This window comes from Papio anubis, chromosome 2, assembly GCF_008728515.1.
Source record: "Papio anubis isolate 15944 chromosome 2, Panubis1.0, whole genome shotgun sequence".
Taxonomy (NCBI): domain Eukaryota; kingdom Metazoa; phylum Chordata; class Mammalia; order Primates; family Cercopithecidae; genus Papio; species Papio anubis.
In genome coordinates this window covers 148119052-148133805 of record NC_044977.1, presented here as the reverse complement: position 1 = coordinate 148133805, position 14754 = coordinate 148119052, and the positions used below count along the sequence as shown (strand labels likewise).

Genomic DNA, 14754 nt, shown 5'->3' with positions numbered 1-14754 from the left:
TCACTATATACTCGTTCTGGAATGTCAGGATGTCTAATGGAAGAGGCCAGTGAGTTAGCCCTTTTATGGTTGACTTGATACTCTGGCATGTTTCATTTTTGTAGCCATAGGTTTCACATCAGGTTCCAAGCCCTATTTTCTTACAAATGTTTAATTTTTTTTTTAAATTTTTTTTTTTTTTTTTTTTTTTTTTTTTTTAGAGAAGGGGGTTTTTACCATGTTGCCCTGGCTGGTCTCTAACTCCTGGGCTCAAGTGATCCACCTGCCTCAGCCTCACGAAGTGCTGGGATTACAGGCATGAATCATGCAATCTCTTACCTTGATATCTCTGAAGATATTTGATAGTCCCTTCTTATGGTAGATTATTTGCAAAGATGGCAACTGTGATGGAATAAATGCTTGTGTCACCCCAAAATTATTATACTGAAATCCTAACACCCAAGCTGATTTTATTAGGAGGTAGGGCCTTTGGGAAGTAATTAGGTTATACGCCCTCGTGAATGAGATTAGTGCCCTTATAAAAAGGATGCCAGAGAACTCTCTCATCTTCTTTCCACCATGCGAAGATACGCTAGAAGTTGTTCATCTGCAGTTGTGAAAAGGGCCCTCACCAGAACCTTACCATACCAGCACCCTGATCTAAGGCTTCCAGACTCCAGAGCTGTGAGAAATAAATATCTATTGTTTATAGGACACCAGTCGATGGTAGTTTGTTATAGCAGCCTGAATTAAGACAGCTACAATCATCCTTCCCCTCCCTGTATGCCTACCCTTTTGCAATGTGACATTATTACACTTCCCAGCAAGAGGTGGAGCCTATTTCCCTATGTATTGAACCTCAACTGCCCTTGTAATAACTTGACCAATACAAGGTAGTGAGAGCAATGTTGTCTGGCTTCTGAGACTGGACCTCAAGAGGCCTTGCATTTCTGTCCCCACTCTCTTGGAATGCTGACTTGTGAGCACCGTATGAAGAAGCCACTGGGGAATGAGAAGCTACATGAATTAAAGATGAACAATCCCACCTGTGCCCCCCAGAACAATCAGCCAACAGTCAGGACCAATCACCAGATAGGTGAGTGGGCCCATCTTAGACCATCCATCCCAGTCAAGGAACTGGATGACTGTGGTCACATGGGTGACCTCAGATGAGAACCACAGAACTGCCCAGCTGAGCCCAACCTAAATTGTTGAGCCACAGAATTGTGAGCTAATAAAACAATTGTCGTCTTAAGCCCATTAAGTTTTGGGGGTAGTTTGTGACATAGAAATAGACAACTGATGTACTCCCCTGATTTTGTTTTTACCTTTTATCTGAATGGAATTGATGTATGTGATCATGTGTGTGTAGAAGCAGAGTCACATTTACGGTAACTTGGTTGGAACAAAGTCCATCAGATTTTGGTCAAATCAAGAAAAGAAAATGACTATGTCTGAGGGTACTGAAGAATAAAGGTGAGCTGAGTAATTCCAAGACTTGAATATTTCATTTAAAAGGAATCTCATATTTGGAATCTTTAGGATAGGTTGTTTAATAATAAGACTTCTCGGATAAATTCTCCTTCAGAATAGAGTCTTCTTCAATTGTTCTTACACATTTTTCTTAAGTTATTAGGCATTTTTCTTTTTTACCACAACAATCTTACATATCATTTTTCAACACTTCCTAATTTGGAGTTAGTATTTGTTCCCCTTTTTTTATTCCCTCGGGACTTGCTTCATTTTTTTCTCTCTCCTGTACTGTTATTCTTATTGCAACATCTCCAAGGTTGTGATAGGCGGCTGGATTGGTGAATGATGCACGGGCTCACACAGCTCTGATGGCTTTACCTCTTTCACCTCTAAACTACATCTCTGATGATCTCCACAGTCCTCTCCATTCTACCTTTTGTTTCGTTTTCCGAAAACTTCACTCTCCTCTCTGCTGCCAGAAATGCAGCCCACACATGCTGTGATATGCATATGAGAAACCACACTGCTATGCAGCTTGGGTTGTATTTGACAGATTAGAGATTATTTTGTCTTATTTGGCTCTGTCGGGGCAGCAGTATATTTATTTTTCCCTTTGACACCAGTGGCAGCTATTACTGTGCCCATTCAGAATCCAGAGAGTAAATGAATGCACAGAGGAAGCATGGGGCCTTCCAGCCTAAGTCAACACAGCCTCCCTAAGCTCCGCTGTTTTGCAGCTGGCTGAAAACGGAATCACAGAGAGCAGCAGCCCAGACATAGGCTCCAGGGGCAGTGAAGAAGACATGGTTCAGAGAGAAGGGAAGGGAGAGGCGAGAAACAAGAAGAAGATGAAGACAGCTGGGAAAAGAGAATGAAAATACAGCGACTCTGCAGCTGATTAGAACTGACCAGGAATACTGGCGACATCACTCTTGGCACTTTTTCCTCTCTGCTGCTGCCTGCCAACCCGAGTTGTTCTTATTAAAACACACAGACAAAAACAACAGAAGAATCAGAGTTTCCCAGAAAGGGAAGTAAGCAACATAATCAGAGTTTTATAAATCTACTAAATAGCTCCTTTCACTCGTTGTCTCTCTTATTTTCTTTTTAATATAATGGATACATGCAAGAGAATATATAGAAGATATACAGTTATAAGTTGTAATAGTATTTTGAATACCTAGAAACACACCCCAGCCCACAAGCCAGAACATTATCAATCACTTCCCTTTATTTGTTTCTTTTCATTCCATTCTTTTGCCTCTCCCCCGGAAATAATCATACCACTGAATTTTGTTTTAATTCCCTTACTTACTACATACATGCCTATATACCTTCACACCTCCATACATGCTTGCATGCTTACACAGAATGGTTTAATCTTGGTCATCTGTGAACATTTTGAAAAGATACCATATCATATGTGATATTACAGGACTTGATTTGTTTATTTTACATTGTCTTTAAAATTTATCCATGTCATCATAGATAACTTTATTTCACTGTTTTTCACTACTGTGTAATATTACATCAATTTATCTACCTATTCTGTTAATAGAATCTGAGTGTTTCCCAGTTTTTGCTATTGTGAATAGTGTTGCTACAAATATCCTTATACATGTCTCCTAGTGCTCATATGTAAGTGGGTCCCTAAGAAAAATACTTAGAAATAGAGTTATAAGGTATACAAATATAAATGAATTATATAAGAATATATTTATAAATGTAAATATATAAAGAAATAAGTAGTTATAAGGTATACAAATATAAATGAATTATATAAGAATATATTTGTTAAATGCCCAGCCATGTCATAATGAAACAAAGAACTACAGTAATAACAGACAAGGTACTCCTGAAGAAGAAGATCCTCTCTGTCTGATCCTATAAGACATACAGACTTATTATGAAGTTCAAATAATTGAAAGTATGGTATTGGTGCAGGGATAGATTACATACCAATAAAATAAAATTAAAAGTCTAGAAACAGATATCACAATATATTATAGAAGGTGTTGTAGATCCTGAGAAAAGGCACGGCTACACAATAAGTGGTATTAGTGTAATTAGTTATCTATTGGAGGAAAAATAATTAATTGGATGTTAACTTTGTGTCGTATACAAAAATCAGTTCCAGGAAATGAATTCACTGTAAAGGGCACAACTTTAAAACACTTTAGAAGAGAATATCTTTCTGATTTTGAGGTAGGGGAGCACTTATTAACAAAATACAAAAATTCCAACCACACAGGAAAATATTTATAAATTTGACTACATTAAAAATCAAGAACTTCTGTTCACTAAAAGACATCATGTATGGACCAGGCGCGGTGGCTCATGCCTGTAATCCCAGAACTTTGGGAGGCCGAGGTGGGTGGATCACCTGAGGTCAGGAGTTCGAGACTAGCCTGGCCAATATGGTGAAACCCTGTGTCCACTAAAAGTACGAAATTAGCTGAGTGTGGTGGTGCATGCCTGTAAGTCCCAGCTACTTGGGAAACTGAGGCAGAAGAATTGCTTGAACCTGGGTGGTGGAGGTTGCAGTGAGCCGAGATCACACCATTGCACTCCAGCCTGGGTGACAGAGTGAGACTCCATCAAAAAAAAAAAAAAAAAAAAAGACATCATCTCTGATGATGCATACTTCATACATGTATAAACATGTATGAAGTATAAGAGACCAACTAAGAAAAAATATTTGCAAAATAAATGAGTGTAGATTGTTATGAAGAACATATAAAGAACTCTGGCAAATTAATGAAAAGATGACAAAACAACTCAATAGAAAAATGGACAAAAAGCTTGAAAAGGTATCATGCAAAAATGTAAACAACTTTATTAACAATCAAGGAAATACAAAAGAAGATATAACAAAATGTGATTTCATACTTTCTAGATTGGCAAAAATTAAGAGGGAAAATTGATACCAGTACTTTGGAAAACAATTTGGCATATTTTAAAAAATAAATTTATTTCTTGACCCTAAAACTCAGCACATCCACTATTAGGTATAGGACTATAGGATGGCCACCAAGTCTGGAAACACAGATAGGTACATAATAAGTAGTTTATTGTTATTACCTCACAGTACATGGCAAAATCATAGCATGCCTATATCCATACTTTATGGCCACCCTGAGTGCATCCTAGAGAAGTCTTTAGTTCTAGCTAAACAAGAAGATATGTAAAATTCTCACTGTCCTGACTTTCTCTTTGCCCAGGCTCTTGAAAAACATACTAGTTCTGTGCTTTTGTGGATTGTAGCTTCCTAGAGAATCTGATTAAATGGTGGAATCAATGCAGACTGTCTCCCATGAAAAATTCTCTGCTTCCCTGAAATCCTTCTATGTACCATTTCAGGGTCTCTCTTCCCTGGGTTAGAAACCCTGCTCTAAATCATTCTCTTTCCAGGGTTAGAGCTTAAGGAAAGCACTGAGGTACAGATTGGCCTCTATCTATGAAGGACACATCCTCAGGTTTGGGTTCTAGACCAGTAAACGTGTCCTGTCATCCAGGTTTAGAAGTCAGCATTTCCGGGCTACTGAGACTCACCATATCTATCCTAGTTAAGAACAGGTTCCAGAACCTGTTCCAAGGGCACTTAGGTCTCAAGGTCCCCAGTTGAGCAGGCACAATGGCACACAAGAGGGCAGAGGGAGAGCATCCACACAGCCCCCTCACTCCTATGCCTCATGGACAGATTGGGAGAGGTGCCAGGTACAGTCCTATGGTGTGTATATTCAAGAAGCCCAATAAGAAATCAATACTTCTCAAGAATGTGTATATGAATAATATAAACAACCTCATAATATTTATAAATCCATGTTTTCCTGAGTTACCGAGTCCAGCATTCTAGCTGATATGGTTTGGCTGTGTCCCTACCCAAAATCTCATGTTGAATAGTAATCTGAATTATAATCCCCATATGTTGGGGGAGGGACCTTGTGGGAGGTGATTAGATCATGGGGTGGTACTCCATGCTATTCTCACGATAGTGAGGGAGTTTTCATGAGATCTAATGGTTTTATAAGGGGCTCTTCCCTGCTTTTCTCTCATTCTCTCTCTTGCCCCCCTGTGAAGAGGTGCTTTCTGCCATGATTGTAAGTTTCCTGAGGCCTCCCCAGCCATGTGGAACTGTGAGTCAATTAAACCTCTTTTCTTTACAAATTACCCAGTCTCAGGTATTTCTTCACTGCAGCATGAGAATGGACTAATACAATAAGCAAGTAAAATGGATTCATACCATCCCTCCAACCACCTTCAGTAAGAAAAGACAGGTTTGATTTCCTGTTTGCAATTATATTCACAGACAATTCTGAAATATTTAGATTTTTCATAATTTCTAGCCATAATGATAAAGGTAAGAATCTGAAATTATTGAGGTCTTGGTTTGTCAGACAGATATAATTACTGATATATACTGCCCATTTCATGAAATACTGCAGGACACATGAAATGTCATTTTAGAAGGAGGAGAAGGACAAGGAGATTCTAAGAACATGTGTTCTAGAGTCAGACTGGCTCTGAATTTACTACGACTTACTGTATAATCTTGGACAAGTCTCAACTGCAGCATCTTCATATGTAAAATGATGATAATAACAGTATTTACCTCATGGGGTAGTATGAGATAAAATGAGATAATACATGTAAAAAGCATAAGTCAGTGTCTGGCACATGGAAAGAAATTTTTTAAATGAGATATTCTTAAAATTAATTTTCCATTCCTGATCATTTAGATTAATGTCCCTTTCTTCAAATAGTTTTGAAACTGTGGATTTTGTATTAATTCCTCATTAACAGAGAAACTAAGAGAATATAAATTTTGTTGCTCTTAAAAAGAAGCATTTCATAGATACTAATGAGTTCTTAGAACAAAATGTATGTGCTGACAGTGAGCTTCAGCTAGATTGTCATTGTGATCTATTGACGTGGTGTATAGGGTGGAGACATAGAGTCAAAAATCAAATAATAGTCCCCCAAGATGGAGGACATGAATACAAAAGTATTTCAAACACATGGACTTTTCTTTTTAGAAGGAGATGGATATAAGATTCTACTTCTCAAGTGATAAAGTAGGAGAGGGTACTAGAAAAGGTAGGTGAATTCTTTCAGAGCAATCCATCATTGAAATAAAAAAAGGTTTATTCGACTTTTTTGCCAGAAAGAATATTGTTAAACTTTCCCATGCAATATGAAAAATGGTTTACATCTAATTTCTGAAATGACATGAAATTAATAAAACTTAAAGACCTCATTCATGCAAATAAACCCAGTGATCTCCATTCCTGTAAAGTATCTGAGTTCAGCTAAAACCAATATTGCTTAGCTACAGAAGATCACAGCCCACTAGTTGAGTTTTATTCATGTTCCAAGTCTCTCTCCATGGCCTTCACATTCTCATACATTTTGGATGCTGGACTTCATGGCCTTTTGTCAGCTGACTCTAGCATTTTCATTCCCACAATCTCTGGCACTGCTATATGAAACCTACTCTCCATCCTGGAACCTTGCACAGTGTTCCCGGCACCCACCAGAACTAATGCACTTAATGGCATGGAAAATCTGACTTCTTTATCCTTCTCCATTAAATGTCTGCCCGGGATCCACTTCCTCTATGAAATCATTCTCAAAGAGTTTGATCTAACTTCTGAATCCCTCCCCCTGCCCATTTCATGCAAGTTTGAGTATATCTGCATAAACTCAGGCCATCCCTTAAAAATGTGAATTCTTTTTGGATGGACTTCCCAAATAAAAATCTCCCATGTCTATGAGAACTCCTACTGGGATAATGAAGAAATGTGGTATGTTGATGAATGAATATTGATTAATTTATACAATTTCATTTTTTTGGTGCTAATATTCAACAAACAGAAGTAAAGCAGGTTTTAGCATTAAGAATTTGACTCTGGAGCCAAACCATTTAGTTACTAATCCCAGCTCTATTATTTACCACTGTGTTACTCTTTTTTAACCTCAGCTGTTTCATCTGTTAAATGAGGTTAATAAATAGTATCTACTTACTTAATAGGATTATTTTGAGGATTAAATGGGTAATCCATATAAAGTACTTTTTAAAAGGGCATGATACATATCAAGCACTCCATAAACTGTTGTTGTTCTTATCACCATTTATTTATAAGGAAAATATAGCCAGTCATTTTCTACAGTTTGATTGCATCTCATATAATGGAAGTTACCAAGTTGTGAAAGTGTCAGTTTGATCTGAATTTAAGCATGTGCCTTTTTCTTCAGAAGTTCTGAAATTATAGATCAAGACTGGCAGCATAAAAGTAAATTCTTGTTTCTGATTATATGGATCCCAAAACAACTGGACTTGCCAATACTCTTCCCTCATTTTTGCCCATAAGACAAGTGTAAAGTCACCCATTACCTCCTAGGGGTCAAATCCAGTGGTACCACAATTCCTATCCCATTTGACCTCTCCTGTGTTAGGTTCTGTGGACCCTCCCTTTTCCTCTTCCTTTGACTTCCAGAACACATGCCCTGTTGGTTTTCTTTCAAGTCCAATACTCCTTGGTGTCTTGTGAGTGTCTCTTCTCTTTCTTCAAAATACTGGTGTTCCCTAGATCTCTTTCCTTCTCGCTTCACGTACTTGCCCTGGGTGATGCCATATTCTTCCAAGATTTCACCAAGCTAATGACTCCACATTTACCTTTTCTGCCACTAACTGAGTCCAGGCCCTTATCATTTCCAACCTGGCCCATGTAAATTACCTCTTAAATGGTACACTTTAAAATTTCTCCTTCACACAGCTACCAAAATGACCTTCTTAAGTAGGAATCTGACTTTTCATCTTCAAGCTAAAACATTTCAATGATTTCCCTTACTTCACTAGACGAAGTTCTAAAATGTTTAAGCTATCTTTCCCTTCTATACTTTAATGACCCACAATAAGAAAGTAACTACAAATTTTACCCAGTTCAAACTAAGAACACCGTTCTAAAATTTTTCTTAGGACTACTCTTTTATTCAAATGACTTTCCATTATAAGTTGTTGGACAACCAACAATTTAAAATCTTGTCTTAAAATAAATCAAAATAGGTTCTCAACCCCAGTAAATGAAAATCACTTGATCTCTTAAATTGAAATGTTTTAGATAAAGGCAGTTATATACCACACACACACACACACACACACACACACACACACAGAGTATATATTGGTGATTTCTTAAAAAAAGGATATTGAAAGATCTAAGAAAGAATTTAGATTTTTCATGATAGTGAAAGCATATAATATAAATATAAATAAATGCACTTAAATATACTTAAAACCAGTTGTACCAAAGAAATGAGGTAACAATAAAAACTTACTATTCTACAATTTGGCAGCATTGTCCAAGAGTTTAGAATTTGGATACATTATAAATTTCAAGACTCCATATTATAGAACCACTAAAATATATCTTTACTATTAACCAAGGAACATTTGTTGTGAGTCCACATGTCTCAGAACCCTCTCTCAATGTGTAGAAACAATGCATAGGGATGTATAGGAATTCAAGAGAAATTGCTAAAGGAAGAGACAGTGAAGACCTGCTGGATCACACGCAGAAGTTCTGAGTTCTGTCTTGACCATCGCCCTGATTCTCAGAAATGGTAAGACTGAGCCAATTATTTAACTATTGAAGATGTCTCATCTTCAGAATGAGAGGCTGTAGTTACATAGATCTCTTAGGCCCCTGCAAAGTTTAGAAATGTGAATATTTAGCTATTGCATACTCACAGAACAGAAAAGCCCTCCTAGAACATGCTTTAAGAAGGGTCAAGTACCCTGTGTCTCTCAGGTCACTCACAGGTTAAAGACCACTTGTGTCCAGACTTAATGGGGCTCCCTAATCTATACACTTGCAAACCTCCCTTTTCAGGTGCTAAAATCTTTAATTTTCTCACTGTCTTAAACCATTGTGAATATTTTTATATAACATAGCCTGACTTGTTCTAGTCTCCACTCAACAGAAATTTAGCAGTGCATTCAACACAAAATCCCTCTGCTTACAGGCACAAGTAAAGACACCGCCTGACACCTGGTTGGTCTTCAACTGACACACACTAGAAACTCCATAAGAGAAGGGGTGGAGGCATGAACCGTGTAATAGTATTTTTAGCATCAGTTTCTTGTGTTGGGTTATAACAGCTGTAGACAGTAAAAATCAAGAGTAGAGTTGACTGTATCAGAAAATTGAAGACATCTGCATCATCACAGTCATAGTATCTGGACATTTTTTTTTTCTGCAGTGGAGCTTTAATGTATTGGATGGGATTATCAGAGGCTGGATTGCCTTCACCATTTGGGACCACATTTTGCTTTATGATGAGCTGCAAGCCAGAGTGTATAAAGTGTGACTTAGGGCTCAGTAGCATAATCAAGAGAATATAATGAAAAAGAGTCTGCATTCTACAGGGTGTTAACTGAAAAGCTATCCCAGTATTAAGCAACTCTGTTGATATTTGCACACATCTGTTTCAGACTGCTGTCTTGTAAACTCTCTTTTAGAAAGAAAACCCTTGGCATATAGTTAGTGCAATCCTGCCAAATACAGGTAAGGTCCCTCAATAGAAAACAAAAAAGAATGCAGTGAACATATCAGCATTATTCAAACTAAAAGAAGAATGCAATGCACTTCACATAACTCAAGGCAAGTGATCCACATTCCCTAAGTCAGAAGTCCAGAATTCACAGAGAAAATCCAGCAATCCTCTAGTTTGCTTTGAAGTCTTGTGTTTGTCAGAAGCCTCGGAATTAATCCAGAAAAAAATGTACAAATATGTGACATACTAAGAAAAAAAAGACAATTTTCCCAGCCAGCAAGAATCCCAGAAGTGTTAGATCCCTCACAAAGATCACAGACCCCACAGCCACCTGCAACTTGAGCTCCGAATGTCACTTACCCTATGACGATGCAGGAGATGGCAGTTCCCAAGAAGGCATATGTTAAAATAGATCCTAAGTTTTGAAAAAAGTGTCTCTGGGGAGAAAAAAAAACACTTAATAGAGTACATCAGAATTTTTTCTTAGTACAATAGAAAATAAAAATAAATGTATGCAGTTCACAGATCCCTCACTCTTTAGGCAAATTTTGGTTTTGGAGCCTCATTCCTGGCCTTATTGTGCTAATAGGGACTTAACTGATTTTCATTGCAAAGGACTGGGGGGAAAAGGCAAGAAACAAACAAACAAAAAATAATAATAAAAAAACCACTGGAAGATGAGTAGGTAGGGATGAGAGAGGCAATTCCCAGAACTGGCTGGACCTGACAGGGAAGGAAGGAACTGGGCAATGTCTATGCCAGAATCGGGGCAATAATGGAAGACACAGTTTTCATGAAGTTTCGTTGTAAATGCAACTTCTTTAGCATTAAAACAAACAAACAAACAAAACTATTCTAAGAGTTTTAAGTTGCCTTTTGATTTTACTGGATCTCTGACTTCTCTTATGTCTTCTAAATGTGATGAAAATAAACTTTAAAAATCTACAACAGCCTGCTCATGCCTGTAATTACAGCAATTTGGGAGGCTGAAGGAAGGAAGATCATTTGAGTACAGAAGGTCGAAGCTGCTTTGAGCCATAATTGTGCCTGGGCAAAAGAGGGAGACCGTGTCTCCAAAACAAAACAAAACAAAACAAATCCCCCAACTTACAGCAATTCACTTTATTTTAACGAGTGAGCCACAAAATGATGCTTAGTATTGGGACTGGCAATGAGGAAGGGTGACCTGAACAAATCCAGCCTTCTACATTTTTTCAACTGCTTGCTTAGGGAAAACTCCATTCCAAGTTTTTGAGTGGGATCTGAGGAGCCAGACTGAGAGCAAGAGGGAGCCTGGAGTACACACAAGAAAATCAGGTCTGTAGTGAACAAGCTGCCTGGTTGCTGAAAATGACTGGTCAAGGGGAGGAAAGCCCCAGGAATCTCCTAGAGTGGGAACTGAGCAGCAGAAGAGCAGTCACATCACCTCTGCCTCTCAAAAACCATGTAGGCTGGGGCCTTGCTCTGTGGCTCAGGGGATGCCAGTACTTAAACTATTATGAGAATTACTAATGTACAAAATGTGCATAGTCAGGCTGTGCCCAAGTATTGTTAGACAAGTGCATAGAAACTGCAAAACTGGACTTTCCTCTCTATGAGCATCAACAGTATTCTTGCGTTTTCACTTGAAAGGATAAACCCAATGTTAATTAATAACCAAAGTCTTCGGTTACAATCATCCAGAATAACGCTGTCCAATAGAAATATAATGCAAACCACATATATAAAAATTTTTAAATTTTCTAGTAGCTACATTAAAATGTTTTTAAAAGATGAAATATGTTTTGATAATGTTTTGTTTAATCCAATCAATCCAAAATACTAACATTTCTACATGAAATCAATATAAAACATTATGGAAATATCTACATTCTTTTAATAAATACAAAGTCTTTAAAATCCAGTGTGTATTTTACACTTAAAGAACATCTCGATTCAGATGAGTTGCATTTCAAGAGCTAAATAGTTACATGTGGCTAATGGCCTATATTCAACAGAGTAGGTTTAGAAGAAGTCTAGAATTCTAAGCATGTCAGGTTTGAATCTGCATCACAAATCTAAGATAATGATACTCTGAGCAAAAAGAGAAGCCCATAAAAATAACAGTTTCTCATTAGTGCTGGTAAAATTCTCTACTTAATGATAAAAGAAGAAAACGATCACTATATATTTACCTTCTTTAGACTATATCCTGCATGAAATATAATTGGTGGCAGTAAAACGTTGAAGAAGATTTCTGGATCAAATGTCATCTGCCAGAAAGGAAAAAAAAGGATAGTTAGAATGATGCGCCTTTGGGTCATTAAAAAAATATGTTTCAAAAAACAGTTATAATTACTTTTGCTAAGCCTGTATGAGGCATATTAACTATTAATTTGGCAGAGATGAAGGTAGGAAAAAATGCAAATTTGGAAATTCATAAATATAGTATAACTGTAGCTTCTAAATGTAAAATCTACATACTTCCACACTATAGCTAACAACAACAACAACAACAAAAACTCAGTGAAATCTTGGGAAAAATGTCTTACTGTGATTATCCATTTTCATTTATATATATGTACACACACACATATACATATATATATGTGTGTGTGTACATATATATGTGCAGGCTTCTGATAAGGATTTATTTAAAGTTTTCCCCAAATAAAACATTTTTGGAAATTGGGTCTTCGCTTTCCCTATTTTGTCCCATTCCAAAATTTAAAACATTTTCCAGTCCATGGAAGAACACACTTGAACTTGAAGATGGATTTTTCTAGTATTTGTTTATTGAGTTTTACTTAAATGTTAAAATAAACTTGGCCATAAAGCAAGTATGACTTGGTATGAAGTACAGTGAAATTGTCAGGCCTCTGAGCGCAAGTTAAGCCATCATATCCCCTGTGATCTGCACCTGTATGTCCAGATGACCTGAAGCAAGTGAAGAATCACAAAAGAAGTGAAAATGGTCTGTTCCTGCCTTAACTGATGACATTACCTTGTGAAATTCCTTATCCTTGCTCATCCTGGCTCAAAAGCTCCCTGACTGAGCACCTTGTGTCCCCCGCCCCTAACCACCAGAGAACAACTTTGACTGTAATTTTCCACTACCTACCCAAATCCTATAAAACGGCCCCATCCCTATCTCCCTTTGCTGACTCTCTTTTCGGACTCAGCCCGCCTGCACCCAGGTGATTAAAAAGCTTCATTGAGCACACAAAGCCTGTTTGGTGGTCTCTTCACAAGGACGCATGTGAAATTTGGTGCTGTGACTCAGATTGGGGGACCTCCCTTGGGAGATCAATCCCCTGTCCTCCTGCTCTTTGCTCTATGAAAAAGGTCCACCTGCGGCCTCTGGTCCTCAGACTAACCAGCCCAAGGAACATCTCACCAATTTTAAATGGGGTACACAGCCTTTCTTTACTCTCTTCTCCAACATCTCTCACTATCCCTCAACCTCTTTCTCCTTTCAATCTTGGCGCCACACTTCAATCTCTCCCTTCTCTTAATTTCAGTTCCTTTCCTTTTCTGGTAGAGACAAAGGAGACACATTTTATGCATGGACCCAAAACTCTGGTGCTGGTCACGGACTTGGGAAGACAGTCTTCCCTTGGGGTTTAATCACTGTGGGGATGCCTGCTTGATTATTCACCCACATTCCATTGATGTCCAATCACTGCAGGGATGCCTGCCTTGGTCATTCACCCACACTCCCTTGGTGGCAAGTCAATTGCGGGGACACCTGCTTTGGCTGCTCACACACATAGCAGCCCAGTGCTGATCCCCACCCCCTTCTCCGTGTCTCTACCCTTCTCTTTAAACTTGCCTCTTTCACTATAGGAAACCCTCCACCCTCCATTCCTCCTTCTTCTCCCTTAGCCTGTGTTCTCAAGAACTTAAAACCTTTTCAACTCTTGCCTCATCTAAAATCTAAGCATCTTATTTTCTTCTGCAACACCGCTTGACCCCAATACAAACTTGACAGTGGTTCCAAGCAGCCAGAAAATGGCACTTTCAATTTTTCCATCCTACAAGATCTAGACAATTCTTGTCGTAAAATGGGCAAACAGTCTGTGGTGCCTGACGTCCAGGCATTCTTTTACATATCGGTCCCTCCCTAGTCTCTGTTCCCAACGTAACTCATCCCAAATCTTGCTCCTTTCCCTCCTGCCTGTCCCCTCAGTCCCAACCCCAAGTGTTGCTGTGTCTTTCCAACATTCCTTTTCTACAGACCCATCTGACCTCTCCCCTCCTCCCCAGGCTGCTCCTCACCAGGCGGAGCCAGGTCCCAATTCTTCCTCAGCCTCCACTTCTCCACCCTATAATCCTTTTATCACCTCCCCTCCTCACACCTGCTCCGGCTTACAGTTTCGTTTTGCCACTAGCCCTCTCCCACCTGCCCAGCAATTTCCTCTTAAAAAGGTGACTGGAGTTAAAGGCATAGTCAAGGTTAATGCTCCTTTTTCTTTATCTGACCTCTCCCAAATCAGTTAGCATTTAGACTCTTTTTCATCAAATACAAAAACTCAGCCCAGTCCATGGCCTGTTTGGCAACAACCCTTAGACACTTTACTGCCCTAGGCCTACAGGGGCCAGAAGGCCGTCTTATTCTCAATATGTATTTTTATTACCCAGTCCTCTACCAACATTAAATAAAGCTCCAAAAATTAAATTCCGGCCCTGGAACCCCGCAATAGGACTTAATTAACCTCGCCTTCAAGGTGTACACTAGTAGAGTAAAGGCAGCCAAGTAGCAATGTA

General features: G+C 38.5%; 1 protein-coding gene across 8 annotated transcripts in view; it reads right to left on the bottom strand.

Moving 5' to 3' along the window:
- SLC9A9 (solute carrier family 9 member A9) overlaps positions 1-14754 on the bottom strand; it is a 588523-nt gene that overhangs the window by 523705 nt on the left and 50064 nt on the right. For all 8 annotated transcript variants that reach the window (XR_002520177.2, XR_002520179.2, XM_009201572.4 and 5 more), the window contains exons 3-4: positions 12183-12260; positions 10369-10445 (exon numbers count right to left, since the gene is read on the bottom strand). Coding sequence is in view for 6 of the 8 variants with exons in the window: in XM_009201572.4 (XP_009199836.2) it covers positions 10369-10445; positions 12183-12260 (155 nt within the window). In the remaining 2 variants the exon portion in view is untranslated. The remainder of the gene's footprint in view (positions 1-10368; positions 10446-12182; positions 12261-14754) is intronic.